At 35.8% G+C, this 22,427-nt stretch overlaps 1 protein-coding gene across 1 annotated transcript in view; it reads right to left on the bottom strand.

Moving 5' to 3' along the window:
* The window catches only part of LOC148299014 (multidrug resistance protein homolog 49-like), a 42,542-nt gene that overhangs the window by 6,164 nt on the left and 13,951 nt on the right, over window positions 1–22,427 (bottom strand). Inside the window, exons 7-22 of the mRNA XM_088276451.1 lie at window positions 21,575–21,770; window positions 20,799–21,023; window positions 19,650–19,836; window positions 17,951–18,093; window positions 16,554–16,762; window positions 14,235–14,470; window positions 12,527–12,681; window positions 11,912–12,055; window positions 10,477–10,659; window positions 9,855–9,938; window positions 8,085–8,204; window positions 6,724–6,853; window positions 5,464–5,659; window positions 3,765–3,927; window positions 2,015–2,209; window positions 199–408 (exon numbers count right to left, since the gene is read on the bottom strand). Coding sequence (XP_088132577.1) covers window positions 199–408; window positions 2,015–2,209; window positions 3,765–3,927; window positions 5,464–5,659; window positions 6,724–6,853; window positions 8,085–8,204; window positions 9,855–9,938; window positions 10,477–10,659; window positions 11,912–12,055; window positions 12,527–12,681; window positions 14,235–14,470; window positions 16,554–16,762; window positions 17,951–18,093; window positions 19,650–19,836; window positions 20,799–21,023; window positions 21,575–21,770 — 2,776 coding nt within the window. The remainder of the gene's footprint in view (window positions 1–198; window positions 409–2,014; window positions 2,210–3,764; window positions 3,928–5,463; window positions 5,660–6,723; window positions 6,854–8,084; window positions 8,205–9,854; window positions 9,939–10,476; window positions 10,660–11,911; window positions 12,056–12,526; window positions 12,682–14,234; window positions 14,471–16,553; window positions 16,763–17,950; window positions 18,094–19,649; window positions 19,837–20,798; window positions 21,024–21,574; window positions 21,771–22,427) is intronic.

The following is a 22,427-nucleotide window of genomic DNA, read 5'->3' as shown; positions in this document are numbered from 1 at the left end:
CGATCAAGATAACACTGCGTTATATGACGCAGTGCCCTATGCACCATTGGGGTGGGGATAAGGGTTTTATTATTTATTTATTATGTACATATGTGAAGATTTAATCATTTTCTTTATGTACCTTTATCATTCCTCAATAGCCAGACAAACATTCATATAGAAGATGAAAAAAATGTCACTAAGTGTGTCTAAACTTACCAATGGCAGTCCAGAGATGAACCCGTGGATGTTGGTTTTAATGGCTGCTTCCATTATCTCTTGTGTGGTAACCTTTCTGGAGTTGTCTCCATACGCGATGTTCTCTCCTATAGTCCTGTCAAACAAGGTCGGCTCCTGACTGACCAATCCCAGCTGAGCTCGAAGCCTGGGAATCTGCAGTGACTTCGTGATGTCCTTTGAATCCAGAGTCTGAAAATAAAACATTAAATATTTAGCTACTAACTAACTAACCATCACGCCGCTTCCCCACAGGGTAGGCTGAGAGAATAGAGCGCCACACCACTCTGTCCTTGCAAACATTCTTCGCCTCTTTCACGTTCATGTATCTCCTCATACATACTCGCCGATTGTTACGACTCCTAACCTGACCACTTTCAAGTATTTGGCATGCCTGATCGTGCCATGTTTTTCTCGGTCTTCCTCTGCTTCTTTTCCCACTAACATTCGCCTCATAAATTTGTTTTACCGTTCTTTCCTCACTCATTCGTTCTACATGTCCAAACCATCTCAACACACCTTTCTTAATTTTATCGATAATGCTTATCTTAGCTTTGCATTCCTTCCTTATTTCACTATTCGCACATCTGTTATACATCGTTTTGTCGCACATTCTTCTGAGAGATCGCATTTCGACTGAATTCAGTCTACTAAATATTTAGCTACTAATAATAAAAATAATAATAAAATTGGATAATTTATAAAGCGCCATTTTTGTAAAATACTACCTCAAAGGCGCTTCACTGTGAATGAATTGGGGAAAATATTATGGTGGAAATGATTTAGCAAACAAATGTGTTTTTAGTTTTTTCTATAGATCATCTCACTCTCACTATTTCTAACCATTGGTGGAAGAGCATTCCACGCCATCGGCCCCACAACAGCAAAGGCATGCTTGCCAAATTTAGTGCGCTGGTTGCGAGCTGGTTAGATCACATGGCCCATTGCAGTTGTTGTAGCCGATAAGAGCGTAAGACGTCTATCAACCAATTTTAAGCCTATATACTGTAAGGAAGCCTTGATAAAAACTTTATTCGTGTATTATTTCTTCATTTTTTATTTATTTATTTATTTGGGAACTGTACAGCCTTACATTTAGTAAAAGTATATTAAAAAAATAGTTACATTAATAAAAAAAAGAAAGCCAATTACACAATTCCTATTCATCTTTTTGATATTTTTTTCTGTTCAATTCAAATATTTGTAGTTCATTTAAAACCCTTATCCGCACCCCAATGATGCATAGGGCACTGCATCGTATAAGCGCAGTTTTATCTTGATCGTTAACATATGAAGGAAAGGTGATCAGCCTCCGCTTCGGGTACCAGTCCACGGTATATGTATTGAATAAATATCAGAGTGAAAGAATCACTCAAAAAATTTATTTGACCCCCTCGGAATCGAACCTGGGACCTCCTAGCCCTAGCCGAGCATGCTGACCATTACACTACGGAGGCAGACTATAATAGCACTTTTAGTATTTTTTAAATTCTGATATTTATAGGATTCTTGCCAGTGTTCTTTATTTTAACCTAAAATAAAATATATACCCAAAAACAGGCCATGCCTTTGTGATTTTTTTTTTGTATTAATATTATATATTTTTATTGTATTTGTAATTATAATACATTGTGAAATGCAAAAGAATTTAAAATAAAAGAAAAAAAAATATTGCGTAGATTAAAACTGCATATTTTTACTACAAGCATACCCTGGAGAAACTCGGTCGGGTAGAGTATGGATAATATTCTACCACGTTACTGCATAACAATTGTGACTATAATTCATGAGTACGCACAATGTCTCCTCGGGCCGACTCGTAAAGCCTCTGCAGCAGTTGCACGGCTGTGGACTTGCCGCAGCCCGAGTGCCCCACTAGGGCTACGGTCTGGCCAGCAGGGACCTCGATGTCCAGCCCCCGGAGCACCCTGACTTCCTTCCTTGACGGGTAGCTGAACTGCACACCAGTGTACTTGATGCTTCCTTCTGCCTTCTAAAACCATTGAAACAACACATGGTCAATAGGGTCATTCAAAGAAAAAAAATACATATCGCTCACTCCTTTCAAGAACATCATAAATCAAAAAACTTTATTTTTCAGGAGAACGATTTTAATGTTTAAAAATATAATACAATGTATCAAAAATAAAAATCAAGCCACTTATTGAACTTTTTACTTTGCAACACATCTTTTAAGGTTAAACCTGAAGGGTTTTCTCTATTTGGAAAAAAACTAGTATATTTAAAAAAAATAATTAAACAACACCTTTTCTTCAAAATCCAAAAACAACACTTTATGCCCTGTAGCGGGTACATACTAAGTTTAAATATGCCTCTTTTGCTGGGATATAGTACATTTTCTGGGCATTCCGAAGACATGCACAACTGAAAATTGACAATTTTTTATTTATGACGTTCTTGAAAGGAGTGAGCGATATATCATAGATGTACATAGAAGAATATAGATTTTGAAATTAAAGTATTTATTTGGTAAATACTGTTATTTCTTAAAATCTATTGTCATTCGAGTTTCAATTGATTGGCGCAGTGGTGTAGTTGGGTAAACGCTCAATTGCGAAACTGGCGTCGCGGGTTTGATTCCCGCCAATTGCAAAATGAATTCAAGAAAGATTTGTTTTCAATTGGTTTGGGTGTTTGTGATGTATTTTTCACATTTATATTCCCTATCCTGAATATCCTACCTACAGACAAGCATCTAAAATAGACGCTTTGCGGGTTATTCCTTTGATATAAAGTAAAAAATGCATTTTGCATCACTTTCAAACACCGTATTATGGTGATATACTAAAAATGGATAGATATTACTGCAAAGTGACTGCCAAATCAATTGAAAGAATATGAAAGTTAAGGTAGGCTGGTTAGGTGATCACTTTACACACAAGTAATATTCTACCCACGATTCGCAACCATACTACTCAAATTGTTGGAACTCAATACATATCGCTCACTCCTTTCAACAACGTCATATTTCAAAAATCGACAATTTTCAGTTGTGCATGTTTTCAGAATGCCCAGAAAATGTACTATATCCCAGCAAAAGCGGTATATTTTTATACACAGAAAGTGTTGTTTTTGCATTTTGAATAAAGGTATTGTTTAATTATTTTTTTTAAATATACTTAATATATTTCAAATGGAAAAAAAAAAAGGTTTTACCTAAGAGGATCTGTTGCACAGTAAAAAGTTCAATAAATGGCTTTATATTTATTTTTAATACATTGTATTATATTTTTAAACATTAAAAACGATCTCCTGAAAAAACAAGTTATTTGATTTATCACGTTGTTGAAAGGAGTGAGCAATATATCATCAATCTCATGATGATACTTCAGGATTGAGTTCCAAATTTTTAAATTGTATGGTTGTCAATCATAGCATGGTGCATTCATCACGTTTTGTACGTATGTAAAATCACTAAACCAGCCTATGATGGACATGTAAAGCCCAGTATATACCTAGTATTTCTATATTCTTCTTCACCCATATTGTGATATCAAATATTTTATATTGATAATATTTAAACTTACCCATGAGGCGTCATCTTTGATGGACTCATCATTCTTTATCAAAGGAGCTCGGTTCATGAGACGAAGAATCCTGGCTCCAGAGACCTTGGCAGCGTTGAAGTTGGGAGCGAAGGCTAGCACCTGACCCATCATCCAAGATCCAAAGATCAGAGCTTCGGAGACCCTACCAAATCAAATTAAAACCTAAGTCAACAAAGGTATTCAGTTGAGTATTTTGTATTTCAAAAGCATTGTTATCTTTGTGGAATGGTAATATAACACTCTCCTTATCTATTTTGTATGTTAATCTTTTCCACTCTGACCATTTTTTCTCATAACTGATCAGCTACTCTGATCAAAAAAATGCGACGTTTTTCTACAGTTAAAATAAATATTTTGGTTCCCTAATTTTGGGACACTCTGTCTGGCAATTCGTATGACAATTTGTTTTTATAACTGAACTTGAAAGTGTAACTTACATCGTTTTCCATGGCGGATTAACTATAAAATATTTATTATGAACATGTAAAATGCAATTTCTGTTATTTTAACTACTATCACAATATTTTGAAATATAAAAGCTCCACAAAACGAAAAAATATGGTCACAAAAAGTGGGAGTACCCTTGGAGAACCGTCATAAATGAAGGATAACGACTGACTGTCCCAAAAAATATTAGCGTATGACAAATATTCATCCAAAATGATAATCTATTTTTCCTAGATTAAATCTGAGGAATGGAAAGTTTTATTGAAGAAATGTTGGTTAATTCAATATGTTGCGATAATTAACTGCATTTATCTCAAATATTTTTTGGTAGAATATATTTGGGCGATAGAGAAATCAATGATTAAAGTTATACCTGCGCCGGGCCAGACATTTTGGCCCACGGAGCTGCCTACTCAAATCATATGGGCCAGAATGTCTGGCCTACAGAGTGGTAAGAGTTAAAATCATTTTTAACTTTGTGGTATGGTAATATAACACTCTCCTTTCCATTCATAGTTCACTTTGTGTCATACCACTTAAAAACACTACTCCATGACCACCGATTTCAGAAAAATCATTATCGAGTCATTAACAGAAAATTATTACGGTTTGACATTTATACAGCAACAAAAATTGACAGAAAGTACACAAATGAATCCCAATGGGAATATTTTTAAAAGTATTCTTCAAGTTTAATTTAGCTGGTTATTTATTACGGGAAAGTCATTATTAATTGCTTTACACATTTCTAATTTTTCTAGATTATCTAAACAAAGACCTTTTTTAATAGATTTATATTATTCACAGACACTTTGTGATGGAATTGCATTTTAATATATTATTAGATTAAAACCAATATTTTTAGCTTTTCCACTTTATTTTTATTTGACCAGCGACCGGGTTTCGTCGTTACCGACATCATCAGACTGGTGGGAGGCTATACAAATTGTATTCTTTTTGTACAAATTGTATATATTTTTGTACTCCCACTTTTGCCTCCCACCAGTCTGATGATGTCGGTAACGACGAAACCCAGTCGCTGGTCAAATAAAAATAAAAAGGAAAAGCTAAAAATATTGGTTTTAATCTAATAATATATTAAAGACCTTTTTTATTTACATGTAAAATTTCTATAATTGTTGATTTATTCAAATTATGGTCTTCAGATATAAGACGGAGAAGAATACAAAGAAAGATGAAGAGTTTTAGAGATATTTTTCATAAGACTCACAGAATGGCACTCTTGTAAGGGAGTCCCTCATAAGCTACCAGCAGACCTCCGTAGTATAGGGAGATGCCATAGCCAAGAGCTGGAGCCACTAGCCCGAGTGAGTAGACAGCCCCTCGGAAACGTGACTTGATACCGCCTGCAGCTGTCGCCAAGTTGAGCTCCTTTTCATAGCGATTCAAGAACTGCTGTTCAGCGCCTGAAATTAAGGTTAATTTTGTTAAAAACACGTTATAATAATATCTCTAACAATTTTTGTTGACATCTCCATATTGACTTGAAATACCGAGACTTTGATCTTCTTCTTCATCTATGTTGAGATGTGAAAATAATGTGTCGGGTTGTGGTCCCGTGGTTAGTGTAGCGGACTTAAGTCAGAGTTTCTCGGTTCGAACCCACTCTACCGCAATTTGATACGTATTTCTATTAATTAGCCGCTTAGACTCACAGAAATAGTATGAAATTGAAATATCTCTTTTTAATTAAAAAAAAGTCATAAATGGAAAAAAAACCAAGAATGTAAACAGATATTTGCAGAAGAAGACCGAGGAAAACTTGGCATGATCAAGTATTTTAAATACTTGAAAGTGGTCAGGTCAAGACTGGGAATAATCGGCGTGTATGTATGAGAAGATGTATGTGGAATGTGGAAGAGACGAATATTGTGTGCAAGACAGATTGGTATGGCGTTCTATTGTCTCTGCTTACCCCTGCGGGAAGCGGTGTAGTGGTTAGTTTGAAATCCCAACCCTTCTTATCTTTTATATCTTTGGTTTGAACTGTATAGTTTGGACTCTTTTATATTATTTTGAGAAATAAAATGACTTTGTTTTTTGATCCACTCACATTTTTATTAAAAACCAACTAGTTTCAGCAACAACCTGTTGCCCTCTTCAGGGTTTATTTTATGACTAAACATACATACATGATATAAAAAAGAAACAGTGAACAAATTATTAATATTTTTCCTTTAAAATCATACCCAGCCTAAATACAGTTATCCCCTTCCTTGCTTTCCTTATCCCAATAATTTGTTCACAGTTTCTTTTATATATCATGCTATGTATGTTTAGTCATAAAACAAACCCTGATGAGGGCAACAGGTTGTTGCCGAAACTAGTTGGGTTTTAATAAAAATGTGAGTGGATCAAAAAACAAAGTCTTTTTATTTCTAAAAATAATACATCACTATGATCCACAAAGTTGATGCTTTCAATATTAAAAATATGGACATTTTTCGTCTGTACTGTATTTTACCCTTACCCATGCTATGCACTGTTCTGATGTTCATGATTGCTTCCGTTGCAATTTTAGAAGCGCCTTCCATAGCCTTCCTTTCCTGAATTTGTGAGTTACGAATCACCCTTCCTTCTAACCAGATTCCTCCAAGAACCTTTAAAAGAAAAAAATATACATTGAATGAGAAAAGTATAATATTGGGTCAGTTAAAAAGTCTCTGCGGTTTTATGGTACATTTTGTGACCAAATACTTGTTCACAAATCAAGATTATCTCGAATTATAGGAGGTGTTTCCCATATTATTTTTGACATCTGAACATAGATGAAGAAGAATATGGAAGCCTGGGCATTTACGGGGTTTACGACCTTGCTTCTTCGTCTCATTAATAGATGTCACTAGTGAAAATTCTATTGTTTCTTGTACAATGTTTCAAAATTGAATCATACATGGTATAAAGAACTTTCAAGAATTTGAGAAGTGTGGTTGTCAATTATAGTATATTATTGATTGGTGAATGTTACACTATGTAAAGTGATCACTGAAACCAGCCTATGATGGCCGTAAGCTCCGTAAATGCTCAGACCTTCATATTCTTCATTTGATCATTGTTCATCATGACCTATTATAAGTTTAAAAACAAGAAAAAAAATAGAAACTCTAGTCTGGAGCATACTGTTGTATGAGAGCAAAATGTAGACTATCGGGCAGGCAAAACGGGGGGCTGGAGGCGTCTGAGATGTGGTGCTACAGGCGCATGTTGGGGATTCATCGTTCGGGATATGTAGAGAATAACGAGGTACCAAGCAGGGCTGGGGAAGTCTAGATGCTTACTGAATAATGTAACACAACAGCCAAATGGATAGGTCATAATATAAGAACTAATAGGCAGTTGGTATTTGAGATGTGGTTCTACAGGGGCAATATTGTGTTCGTAATATAGATATTCATACTATTTTTTGACATCTCATCAAAGATGAAGAAGAATATGGAATTCTGGGTATTTACGGGGCTAACGACCGTCATAGACTGGTTTGAGTGATCACTTTACTAACGTGTAATATTCACCAATTCTACCCATTATTGACAACCACACTACTCAAATTCTTGGAAGTTCTATATATATGAACCAATTTTGAAACATTATTTTTGAGTCACTAGAACTTCACTGGAGACATCTATTGGTGAGATGAAAAGAAGCTTTTTACAGAGCAGAAACTCTTTTATTAGTATGTGAGGTCCGAATCCTGAATTATAATCACACACATGAGAAACGCCAGAAAATATCATTTTCATTTATATTACTTAAGCTTATAAGTTCAGGTAATTTATTAACACACTCAAAACATTGTAAATAATCCAGTGTCTGATATTATTGTCGACTTACAATGGGTACTGTCACAAGTGATACAAGGGTCATCTTCCACGAATACACCATCGCCATCAAGATTCCGATGACAAGGGTTGATATACCTTGCAGAATTGTGCCAATTCTCATTCCTGTAGCCTGAAAACACAAAACAAATATATTACATACAAATGAATAACTCAGACTACCTGGGATTCCGAATTCTCTGAAAATTCTGAAACACTTTCCAACTTCAATTAACCGTTTAAAATTCAAAACATTACGCAACTAGTAGGAACATGGACATAAGCGGGGGAGGCCTAGTCATGTTGTTTATTTAGGATTTATTATTATTTATGCATTTATATATATTTGTCCGCCTCCGTAGTGTAATAATCAGCACGCTCGGCTACCGTTCTGGAGGTCCCGGGTTCGATTCCCAAGGGGGGTAAAAATAAATATAAGTAATTTTTTCACTGTCATATTTATTCAATATTACCATGGACTGGTACCTGAAGCGGAGGGCTGATCACCTTTACTTCATGTGTAAAACGATCATGATAACACTGCGTTTATAAGACACAGTGCCCTATGAACCATTGGGGTGCGGATAAGGGTTTTATTATTATTATTTATGCATATTTTAATGAATTTCCATTTTTCAATATGTTTGAGTTTATGACTGTAATTTATTCCATCATGACGTATGGAATTGAAAGTAGAGCGGACACCATTGGCACAAAAAACACGCTTAGAGTGTGAGAAATGAAGACTCTAAGAAGCATACCAGGTAAGAGTCTTCGAGATACAATAAGAAGATGACTCCCGGGCAGACCACCTAAGAGATGGATCGGTAGCTGGAAATCGACATTGCAGAAGGCTAATCCCTCTTAAAAACAGGCCACAAGGCTTAAAAGAAGAAGATGGTTATTGTATTCGGAAGGAGCCTTAGTTTTTTAATGAGATGAATGTAGTAGAGCTGGATGTGAGATAGTATTGGACAAATAGATAACTCCATATCGCTCAACCCTTTCAAGAACGTCATAAATCGAAAAACTTTATTTTTTAGGAGACCGTTTTTAAAGTTTTAACATACAATACAATGTATTAAAAATAAATATCAAGGCACTTATTGAAGTTTTATTGTACAACACATATTTTTAAGTAAAACCTGAAGGTTTTTTTCTCCATTTCAAAAATATTTAGTCATTCAAAAAAATAATTAAACAATACCTTTTCTTCAAAATGCAAAAAACAGCACTTTCTGCCCTGTAGCGGGTAAATATTAAGTTAAAAATATGCCTCTTTTGCTAGGATGTAGTTCATTTTCTGGGCATTACGAAAACATGCACAACTGAAAATCGACGATTTTTATTTATGACGTTCTTGAAAGGAGTGAGCGATATGTTTTCTATACAGGGGAGTGAATGCTGGGCACAAAGTAAATGGGTCACTAAAATCAGTTTAAAAAATTAAAAAATCAGTGAAAGGTAAATTGCAGTGCACAAAGGAGATGAATGCAAGGCTGAGATAAGTATAACTGATGAAATAAAAAGGTAAAAGAAGAATCGTAAAACAAATTCATGAAGTGAATATGTTTAGTAATAGAAGCGAAAATAGACCGAGGAAAACTTGTCACGAACAATAATTCAAATACTTGGACGTGATCATGACAGCAGTCGAAATAATTGACGGGTATATATGAGGGGATTGTCTTCAACGACTGACTGATGTGGCGTTCTATTCTGTCTGCCTACTCCTGAAGGGAATCGCCGTGTTGGTTAGTTAGTCAGATAGTCGACTACTCACCCCTTGTACTGCAGCAGCATCTCCACTGAGCCTTGCACACAGAGCTCCCACCGAATTCTTCGGGTCATCATACCAGCCCATTTCCTGAAATGAACCATATTACTATAATATATTAAAAAATTAAACACCATAATTTAATTTTTATTTTTTCAAATACTTTATACAATTTAAAATTTAAAAAAAACCCTTGTCCGCACCCCAATGGTGCATAGGGCACTGCATCATATTAACGCAGTGTTATCTTGATCGTTAACACATGAAGGAAAGGTGATCAGTCCAGGGAAATATTGAATAAATATTACAATGAAAAAATCACTCATATTTATTTTATCCCCCCTGGGAATCGAACTCGGGACCTCCAGAACGGTAGCCGAGCATGCTAACCATTACACTACGGAGGCGGACAATACTGTAGTATAATTTTTTTAATGGGGAAGAGAAGGAAGAGAAGCAAGTTCAGATCGAGTGGTGAGAATAGCAACAGACAGCAGCTTAAGAGGTAACAGACCTCCAGGAAGACCACCTAAACGATGGAGAGACAGCTGATCTTCCACCTCCAAGGAGCGGACTGGAGAATAACAGGATATAGTCTTAAATAAAGAAGAAAAAGAGATAGTTTTACCTGATTGAGGAAGTTGGCGAATGTCCTAATCCTAAGACGGTGCGTCAGGCGGACTCCAGCTGTACTGAACAGGTAGCTCTGAAGGAAGGTTCCACAGCCGCACAACACTCCAACTACCACAAACAGGGCGCAGTAGATGGACGTTCCGGAGGCTATTTCATCCTGATCAGTCAAAGACAGCAACTAGAAAGGAAGACAAATTAGGTTTTACTATTTTTATTTTATTTATTTAATATAGTTTCATTTTTAAGTACAACATAATACAATTTCTAAACATTTATACATATCGCTTACTCCTTTCAAGAACGTCATAAATCAAAAAACTTTATTTTTCAGGAGAACTTTTTAAAGTTAGAAAATATAATACAATGTATTAAAAATAAATATCAAGCCACTTATTGAACTTTTTACTGTGAAACAGATCTTTTAAGGTAAAATCTGAAGGTTTTTTCTCCATTTGAAAAATGTTGAGTATATTTAAAAAAATAATTAAACAATACCTTTTTTTTAAAATGCAAAAACAACACTTTCTGCCCTGTAGCGGTTAAATATTAAGTTAAAAAAATACCGTTTTAGCTGGGATATAGTACATTTTCTAGGCATTACGAAAACACGCTTAACTGAAAATTGACGATTTTTGATTTATGACGTTCTTGAAAGGAGTGAATCTTCTTAGTCAAAAAATGCAAAAAAAAGGCCCTTACTGTGTTTTGAGTTTGGACAGCCAAACAGCGTGATGGTTAGTTAGTTAGTTATTGATCATCCATATTGAATTTATTTTTGAATGTTGTATATATGCAATTCAGGATGTTTCATCTCAAGTTGGGACACATTTAATATTGATTTTCACTAAAAGGGTGAATAATCCAGTGTCTGGGAAATTTATGTAAGCTTTCTATTATATAAAGACTTCTATTGTTGGTCCTGGTTCTAACTCTAATGTATGGAAGTGAAACATGGAGTTGGCAAAAGAAGGATGAAAGTAGACTGAATGCAGTCAAAATGCGATCTCTCAGAAGAATGTGCGACAAAACAATGTATGATAGATGTGCGAATAGTGAAATAAGGAAGGAATGCAAAATGAGATATGCATTATCGATAAAATTAAGAAAGGTGTGTTGAGATGGTTTGGACATGTGGAACGAATGAGTGACGAAAGAACGGTAAAACAAATTTATGAGGCGAATGTTAGTGGGAAAAGAAGCAGAGGAAGACCGAGAAAAACATGGCACGATCAGGTATGCCAAATACTTGAAAGTGGTCAGGTTAGGAGTCGTAACAATCGGCGGGTATGTATGAGGAGATGCATGAACGTGGAAGAGGCGAAGAATGTTTGCAAGGACAGAGTGGTGTGGCGCTCTATTCTCTGTGCCTACACCTGCGGGGAAGCGGCGTGATGGTTAGTTAGTTAGTTTTCTATTGTTGGTATACTTACTCCATAGACCTCGGAGAAGAGAAGGGCGAATGCAGGAAGGACTCCTCCCACAATTATAGATGCCAAGCATCCAAAAAGAATGTAGACCCACTCCGGTTTATTCAGTTTTATAAGGGCAAAGTTGCTAACTGATTTCTCCAATTCCTATAATTAAAATAAAGCATTAGCATATTATTTTTTGACATCTCATCAAAGATGAAGAAGAATATGGAAGTCTGGGCATTTACGGGTCTGACGACCATCATAGACTGTTTAAGTGATCACTTTACACTCGCGTAACATTCACCAATTCTACCCATCATTATTGACACTACTCAAATTCTTGGAAGTTCTATATTGTATATATGAACCAATTTTCAAACATTGTTCTTGAATCACTAGAATAAGACATCTATTGGTGAGATGAAAAGAAGCCTTTTTTTTAGCAGAAACTCTTTTATTAGTATGTGAGGTTTGAATCCTGGATTGTATTTTAATTAATTAAAATTTCGATATAATACAACAGAACAGATTTGCATTTTTAAAAAATTGTGCTATTTTTGAAATTTAATATTTTGGCGAGGACTTCCACAAAGGTTTTAAATTTACATTTTTAAAATTGATAATATGACTTACCTCTGTCTCTTGCTCATCATCTTGGACATCATCTTGTTCTACGGACATGGCTCTTTGACCTCTGTTGAAGCTGTGCACGGAGCTGAGGCTGGACCGTTTTTGAGCTCTCCTCAAACTGTCTCTACTCAGCTTACCAATGTGCTCAGGAGAAGATTCTAGAAGGAAAAACAACTGAATGTTTGTATTCATTTTTTAAATTGTAAAAAAAACACTTATATTTTACCACTTATAAATATAAACATAACTTATGTTTATATTTAAACCTGAAGATGGAAGCATAGCTTCAAAAACTAGTCGTTATAATAAAATTAACTCAAGTGGTAAAAAACAAGTTTTTCTTTAATTTATATTTGAAGTACTAACTGTGACTAAAATGTCAATTTGTTCTAAAATCAATTTAAATATTTTATCATTACTTAATTATAATGTCTACCGGTTTCGACGCTACAACTATCAAGACTATCAAGACTAATAATTCAAGAGTATTAATCAGTTTTGATAAAGAAGCAGTTAGCTTGGAAACCGGTAGACATTATAATTAAGTTACAATAAAATATTTATAGTGATTTTAAAAAAAAGTAACATTTGAATTATAAACCAGTTTTTAGTTTACAATTTCGTCATATCTTACGACAAAGTGAATTCCGTAACAAATAAAATTCAGATCCTGCATGTTGACCTTGCACATTGGCAAATATGTCGTGTTGAAACAACCGCATTCGTTTCTCAGTTAAAATTAATAGACAATGCTGCCATCTGTTGGGAGCTTTTTGAAGTTTATATGGTAGCTTTCTCTACTCGAATACAGATAAGAATCTCATTTGTTTTGTATGTACAGTGAATCTAGAGTTATTTTACCGCTAGTTGATATGTTGGCTAACTAAATATAAATCAGAGGTAAAATAAATATGAACGGACAGTAGTACGAAGAGACAAAAACAACAAAGTGTCAATGTACTAATACTCGGGCGGGGGGTTCAAATAAATATGTAATTTTTCAGTCTAATATTTATTTCATATAACTCTCAACTAGTACCTGAAGCGCATGGCAAATCACGTTTGCTTTATGTGTTAACTAACGATTAAGATAACACTGTTTTTATATGATGCACTGCCTTATTATAAGTCTGGGAACTAACGGGGCTATCGGTTATAAGCACTGTAAGTTCTGTTTGATCGATAATCCTGAAATTATCCGGAACATTGGTCTGTATGTTCCCGATAGTTACCTAAGACAGCGTCGACATAGATTGTTTCACATTCCTATACACAGGACCAACCTGCCGATGGTTATGCCTGTAGGAAGAGCTACTGCTTTGTTGAACAATATCTCATTGGATATTGATCTGTTCCATGTGTCTGAAGGAGTTCTCAGAAGTTGGATTCTTTTACACCTTTAGCAATAGTATTCTTGCTTATTTTCAATTTTTGTTAATGTATACGATTTAAATTTAAGTTTGTAATGTGTATATTATCTATTTAAATAAAATAAATTGAATTTAATTGAATTGAATTAAATACCCAGACTGTCATATTCCTATTCACATATGGCATTTTTCTTCTGCTTCTTTTCTAGCTTTCCAGCCTCCACTGCTTAATATAAGCCTCTTCCTTAACCTTCCATTCTCTTCAGTCGATTGCTGTTTGCAGACAGTTTATTCTCCCCACATCGGCTATGTTGTCGGACCACCTTTTTCGAGCATGTTACCTTTGATGCTCTGGACTCGCTGCAAGTGTGTGGTGTGCACCGCGTCTCCCGGAGCCAAGTCCTCGTCCTCCAGCTCCTTGGGGTCTGGCTTGCCGGCCTGCTGATGCTCCAGGTCTGTCTGAACCAGCTTCCAGTAGTGTCCCTTCAGCGCCAGCAACTCTTCGTGAGATCCCTGCTCGGCCACCTTGCCTTGGTCGATGTATACTATCCGCGATGCGTTGGTCACGGTTGTCAGTCTGCATAATAACATCAATACTTTTGGATTATATAATCTGGATTTTCTCCAATTTTAGGAGTTATTTTTTATATAATTCTTTGACATCTCAACATAGATTAAGAAGAATAATGAATTGGTAAATTTCATGGATAGCATTGGTGAATGTTACACATGTCGCTCCCTCCTTTCAACAACGTCATAAATCAAAAATCGACAATTTTCAGTTATGCATGTTTTCGGAATGCCCAAAAAATGTACTATATCCCAGCAAAAGAGGCATTTTTTTACTTAATATTTACCCGCTACAGGGCAGAAAGTGTCATTTTTGCATTTTGAAGAGAAGTTATTGTTTAATTACTTTTTTTAAATTTACTAAATATTTTTCAAATGGAGAAAAAAACCTTCATGTCTTACCTACAAAGATCTGGTGCACAGTAAAAAGTTCAATAAGTGGCTTGATTTTTATTTTGAATAAATTGTATTATATTTTTAAACTTTGAAAACGTTCTCCTGAAAAATCAAGTTTTTTTTATTTATGACGTTCTTGAAAGGAGTGAGCGATGTGTAAAGTGATCTCTCGGCAATGTGGTATTTGATTGCATATTATAATCAATTTTATAATATATAATTTCAAAAATAGCTAACTAACCATCACGCCGCTTCCCCCAGGGGTAAGCAGAGAGAATAGAATGCCACACCACTCTGTCCTTGCAAACATTCTTCGCCTCTTCCACGTTCATGCATCTCCTCATACATACCCGCCGATTATAACGACTCCTAACCTGACCGCTTTCAAGTATTTGGCATACCTGATCGTGCTAAGTTTTTCTCGGTCTTCCTCTGCTCCTTTTTCCAATTACAGTCGCCTCATAAATTTGTTTTGCCGTTCTTTCCTCACTCATTTGTTCTACATTTCCAAACTATCTCAACACACCTTTCTTAATTTTTATAAACAAGTTTAGCAAAATGTGCCTTCCGCCCGGGTAAACTCAGTGACGGCACATTATTATTAATTTTTGATTATGTGTTTGATGAAATAAAAATAAATAAATGCATAAAATGGTTAATTTAAATGGTGCCATTTTTCCTGAAAATTTGCCTCAAGGCAATGTACAATCTACAATAAAACTAACTCCAAAGTATCAGGAGTTACTTTTATTGTGTTCATGAGTGTCATAGGCAATGAAGCTGCAGATGAACTTGCAAGAACTGGTGCTGAGAGGACACCAATGGGCCCTGAGCCCATATGCAGACTAACACTGAGCACTATCAAGTTTGCCAAGAGATCTGGTCCAACAGCTCAGGGATGAAACACGCAAAGGAACTGATCAAGGGGTACTCGCGGAAATTCACCACAGAAGCTATAAAGCTTAGCAAAAAACAAATAAGGATCCTAACCAGGACCTTGACAGGACATTGCAGACTGAGGAAACACTTGACAAAAATTGGACTACATGACTCCCCAGTATGCAGATTTTGTATGGAGGATAACGAAACGCCAATCAACATTCTCTACAATTGTGACGCACTCGCTCGCAAACGAAGTCACATCCTTGGAGGGCCACTACTTGACTCCGAGAAGGTGAAGCTCCTACCACCAAAAGAGGTTGTGAGTTACATGACACATGTAGGTCTTGAGAGTGAGCTGTGATACAGAAGGAGGTCACAATAGACTTATATGGTCGCAGTGACATAAGAGATGCAGATCCTTTGACCTCGTTAAAAAAAAGATAAATAACTGTATCATTTTTTGACATCTCATCAAAGACGAAGAAGACTATTGAAGTCTGGGCATTTATGGGGCTGACGATAATGTGGTGGTCAATAATGGGTAGAATTAGTGAATGTTAAATATCTTAAACCAGCCTATGACAGTCGTCAGCCTCGTAAATGACCAGACTTCCATATTCTTCTTCATCTTTGATGAGATGAAAAATAATATGAAAATAACTCCTGTAATTGGAGATAATCCAGATTTTGTGAACAAGTATTTGGACACAATCAAAATGTTGTAAATAAATAACTGTGTTGAATCCTATCACAATTGCCGTCCTTCATTTTAAGACAGTGAATCTTCAAATGTAATAAATACAAAGTCGTACCTATGAGTGACCATGACTGTGGTGCGTCCATGGCTGGCTCTGTCCAGTGCATCCTGCACCTTCCTTTCTCCTTGTGCATCCAGAGCAGAAGTGGCCTCGTCCAACAGCAAGATCCTCGGGTCGCGAACCAGAGACCTCGCGATCGCAATCCTCTGCTTTTGACCACCGGACAACTGAGCTCCTCGTTCGCCAATAGTGGTATTGTAGCCCTGAATTTGTTTAAAAAAATAGCATTTATTTTTTTTTTCTTGTTAAATATCACTAATTTTTCAAATCAATTGTGACACATGTTTCAAAGCATTCCGCATAATTTTTATTATTTTTTTTTTATAAGAGAAATATTTGTAAAAAATTATGTTGATAAATATAATATACAAATATTTAAATTTAATACTATTTCTGTGAGCCTTAGCAGCTCATAATTAGAAATAGGTATCAAATTGTGGTAGAGTGGGTTCGAACCGAGAAACTCTGACTTGGAAGAAGAGTCCGCGACACTAACCACGGGACCACAACCCGACACTATCATTTTCAAACACTATTTTGCTTAGCTTCTACCCTCTCTTCATCTTTCAATGTCCCAAAGGCACAACTCTGAAATATCGACTTAGCTACACAAATGGATTGTGTTTGATAATGTCCTAAGAAGACAAAACGAGTCACGTATTAAAATATACATAAATAAATGTAGAATTCAATCCAACAAAAACCGTGTTTTATTTTGGATATTACCCAACAATACACAAATGACTCACTCCTTTCAAGAACGTCATATATAAAAAAATCGTCAATTTTCAGATGTGCATGTTTCCGGAATGCCTAGAAAATGTACTATATCCCAGCAAAAGCAGCATATTTTTAACTTAATATTTACCCGCTACAGGGCAGAAAGTGTTGTTTTTGCATTTTGAAGAAAATGTATTGTTTAATTTTTTTTAAATACACTTAATATTTTTCAAATGGAGAAAAAATCTTCAGGTTTTACCTAAAAAGAACTGTTGCATAGTAAAAAGTTCAATATGTGGGTTGATATTTATTTTAAATACATTGTATTATATTTTTAAACTTTGAAAACAATCTCCTGAAAAATCAGTTTTTTTTTATTTATGACGTTGTTGAAAGGAGTGAGCGAAATAGTGTTTGAAAATGATAGTGTCGGGTTGTGGTCCCGTGGTTAGTGTCGCGGACTCTTAAGTCAGAGTTTATCGGTTCGAACCCACTCTACCACAATTTGATACCTATTTCTAATAATGAGCCGCTTAGGTTCACAGAAATAGTATGAAATTGAAATATTTGTGTAAATAATAAAAACACAAATATTTTTTTTTTTTTTAATTTAAATAAATTTAAATAAAGAAAAAATAATAATAATAATAATAAAATTGTGAACAACTTACGAAGGGCAATTTGGTTATGAAGTCATGGCAATTGGCAGCAATGGCGGCATTGACAATCTCCTTGTCGGTGCATCCTGGTTTCCCTTGCTCGATGTTGTCCCTGATGGTCCCACTGAAGAGTACCGGCTCCTGCCCAACAACGCCTGAAAGGACTCTTCATCAGTTGAAGAATATTTGGAATGGAGATTCATGATAGAGAAATGGAGAGTCAGAAGAGAATTTTGAATTCAATATTGTGATTTTTACTACTAAGGAGAAGGCACAGCTTTTCCGCTTTTGGAACTAGTCCTGGAACCCTTATTTTGTAATGTCCTTCAATTTATCCGTCGCATTTTCCTTAACCCTTCCCTTACGATGCTAAAAACTCCCGCACGTTCCAGTGATATGTATTTTGTAAGCCGGAAAAATGTGAATATTCCTAAATGTTTCTTTTATTTAACATAAAATACAATGTATTAAAAATAAATATCAAGCCACTTATTTAACTTTTTACTGTGCAACAGATCTTTTTAGGTAAAACCTGAATATTTTTTCTCCATTTGAAAAATATTTAGTATATTTAAAAAAATTATTAAACAATACCTTTTCTTCAAAATGCAAAAAAAAACACTTTTGCCCTGTAGCGGGTAAATATTAAGTTAAAAATATGCCGCTTTTGCTGGGATATAGTACATTTTCTGGGCATTACGAAAACATGCACAACTGAAAATCGACGATTTTTTATTTATGACATTCTTGAAAGGAGTGAGCGATATCACCGGGAGGGGAAAGTTAAGACAAATGCTTGAAAAGAGCTGAAGGAAATCACAAAATAAACATTCTAAGACTTATTTATTGTAACTGCAGACAGTTGGTAGAATTCCATATTGAATTGTTGAGTAATATATCCAAAATTAAACAAGGTTTATTGGATTGAATTCTACATTTATTTATGTATATGTTAATACATAATGCGTTTTGTCTTCTTAGAACATTATCTCGAGTGTTTGATAATGGCCTAATAAGACGAAACGCGTCACGTATTAACATATACATAAATAAATATAGAATTCAACCAAATAAACCTTGTTTAATTTTGGATATATTACCCAACAATTCATTCTAAGACTGTTTTCAAAAGAGTAAATACTGTTGGGATAAGTGTGTGCGTCGGGGAGGTGAATACTTTAAAAAGGAACCTGACATGTAAATTCTAAATAAATTATATTTATTCAACAAAAAAATATATATATACATAACAAACAATATTCAAGACGCATATATTAAAAGTAAGCAAGAAGACTTAAAGGTGTAGAAGAATCCCGCTTCGGAAAACTCCTTCGGACACAAGGAACAGATCAATATCCAATGACATAATGTTCAACATAGCGGTAGCTCTTCCTACAGGCATAACCATCGGCAGGTTGCTCCTGTATATAGGAATGTGAAACAATCTAATCCGACGTTGTCTTAGGTAACTATTGGGAACATACAGACCAATGCTCCAGATGATTTCAGGATTATCGATCATACCGCGCAACAATGGATAAAAATGCAAAATCAAATACACATTTCTTCTAGTCTCTAAACTATTGTAGCCAAGCATACCCTGGATAAACTCAGTCGAGTGGAGCCAAGGATAATAGCCATTTAGTACATTTTGGTTTATGAGATCATTCTACATATGAACAGCTAACGAATGTTTGTATGTATATCTTACCCATGTGGGATCTCAGCCATGCCACATTCAGTTCTGGAAGTCGTCTTCCATCTACTTCAACTTTCCCTGAAAGCGGATCGTACAATCTTTGCAACAACTGAAGCACAGTGGACTTGCCACAGCCTGAGCCTCCAACAAGAGCAACGGTTTCCCCAGCTTTAATCTCCAACGAAAGGCCATTTAAAACCTGTAAACAAACAAAAACACCAAGTTCAATTTACAAATATTTTTTGTTTTTTATTTTCATCAATGTTTCCCAGTATGTAAAATTATCCTGGTTCGAATTTTGTATGCAAATAAAAAGGTTTCTGCTAAATAAAAGCTTTTTAAATCCATTCACTAATGGCTGTAGTGAACTCAATCATGGGACGTCATGGAATGATTACATATATATCCAGAAAAGGTTATCTGATAAATAAAAGCTTTCTCAATCCACAATAGATGGCTTTTGTAAACTCATATGTACTTTGTGATGTACCTACATGATTTATGAATGTACAGGAGTTCCTAAATTTGAGTAGTGTGATAGTCAATCAAAGTGTGTAAAGCAAGGCTGGGGATTCGGAGTCGGAGTTGGAGTCATGCGAGTGTGCACGAATTTGTTGAACTTGTTGCGCAGATATGGTGAATCACAGAGATCCATTTAATGCATTAAGTCTACGAAAATGTGTTTGTCTCCTTCTTTCTCATGTCGAAAGGAAAGGAACATTTGTTTCTCTTTTTGTTTGCAAGCAATTTGCGCGCATTTTTTGCCAGTCATTGTTCTGCATTGATCACGTCCACTTGTTGATATCGTTGCGTTACATAAACAAAATTCTCTCAATTTTGATTTTTTTTTTTGTAAAAGCAGGGTTCAGAGGTTCCTTTATAATAACAAAAAAATGGGTATATGCCTGGAAACAAACAGATAAAATTTAATTTTTCTGAGTAGAATCGGAGTCGTGTTGTTGGTAAATATAGGAATCGGAGTCAGAATTATTTTTTCCGACTCCACAGCCCTAGTGTAAATTGTTCGATGACAACAGGTCATAAGAGCTACAAATACCCAACTTCTCAATTCCTCTTCATCCTTGTTAAGATGTCAAAAATGAATCATTCAATCAATATAATCTAAGATAGAAGTAGCTCTTCCAACAGGTATGATCTTACCTTGACATCGGGTCTGGACGGGTATTTAAAGTGGATATCAGTCAGCCTGATGTCTCCGTTCACCTTCCCAGGCTTGTCGCCCTCTTCGGCCATGGAGTCGATGGTCGGCTGGCGAGCGATGATCTCGAAGACCGACTGAGCAGCTCCACGGGCTGCCGCAAACGCCTCCGTGTGAGGGGAGCATAATCCGAGGTTCTGAGCACTGCCGACTATGCCCCACAGCACCTGGAACGAAAGACATGGTTAGCACAATGATACAGAAAGAGAGAGAGAGAGTCTCTTGCGATCTCTCAGAGGTATATGCGACGAAACGATGTATATTTGGGTAGTATGTTTTCTAGGGATGGAAAGATTGATAAAAACAAAGAAAGGAGAGTGAATGCTGGGAACAAAGTGAATGGTGCACTGAAATCAGTTATAGCAAATAAAAACCTATCAGCAGAAGCTAAACTGGCAGTGCACAACGGAGTCCTTCGTGGAAGCCTGGGTGTAACAGGCATCAAATGGAAATTGAGTCGTTATGGGTACATAAGACGTAGAAAACCTGAACATATTGTAAATCAGGCGATAGCCATGGATCTTCCTAGAGAGACATCTAGAGGAAGACCAAAAAATTCATGGATGCTACAGAAAGATAACATAATTTGAAGGCATGGCCTAGGTGACATTGTCCATGATAGAAGGACCCACAACCTGAAGATGAGGAGAGCTGATTCCAATAGTCTACAAAAAAAATAAGTTGAGATAGAGCCAGAAAGAAGAAGAATTCGACTTACAATGACCAACACTCCAGCCGTATAGTCCCTCTCTTCCAAGGGGAGATGTTCTTCAGCCTGGATGAGCTTGACTCCGTACCAAAATGCAAGCGCAAAGGAACAGTACATTATAAGCCACATGATGCCTCCCCCCAGTCCGGTGGCAAGTCCTCTCTGTACTGCAGCCTTATTGGCAGGCTCCAGTCTTTCTGAAAACCTGATGAAGAAAATAATTAATATCAATGTTTGATAGCAGAAAGAAGGGCAGTATTTATTGTTGAAATAAGAGCATTAATGCAAGAGGGAAATATGAATATAAAGGGCGCAAAAATAATAAACAGATAGAAGATGTCGTTAGGTGGGAAGGCAAAGAAGGAGACAATGGTATGCGCGTGTGAGGAGAATGGAACCATCCAGACTGCCCCAAATTGCACTCATGACAAACCCCAAGGTAGACAACTCCCGGGCAGACCACCAAAGAGATGAATTGACTGCTAAGAATCGACATCGCATATACTAAAAAAAAAAAAAAATATTTGACATCTCATCAAAGATGAAGAAGAATATGGAAGTCTGAGCATTTACGGGGCTGACGACCGTCATAAGCTGGTTTAAGTAATCACTTTACACACGTGTAACATTCACCAATCCTACCCATTATTGACAACCACACTACTGAAATTCTTGGAAGTCCCATATATATGAATCAATTTAGAAACCTTCTTCTTGAATCACTAGAACTTCACTAGAGACATCTATTGATGAGATGTAAAGAAGCTTTTTACTAAGCAGAAACTCTTATTAGTATGTGAGGTCCGAATCCTAGATTATCACACACATGAGAAACGCCAGAAAATACCATTTTCATTTTTAT

This window comes from Brachycentrus maculatus, unplaced genomic scaffold (assembly GCF_059751285.1).
Source record: "Brachycentrus maculatus isolate JH-2025_06_01 unplaced genomic scaffold, ASM5975128v1 h1tg001423l, whole genome shotgun sequence".
Taxonomy (NCBI): domain Eukaryota; kingdom Metazoa; phylum Arthropoda; class Insecta; order Trichoptera; family Brachycentridae; genus Brachycentrus; species Brachycentrus maculatus.
The sequence above is the reverse complement of the archived record's forward strand: the minus strand, read 5'-3'. Positions and strand labels throughout refer to the sequence as shown.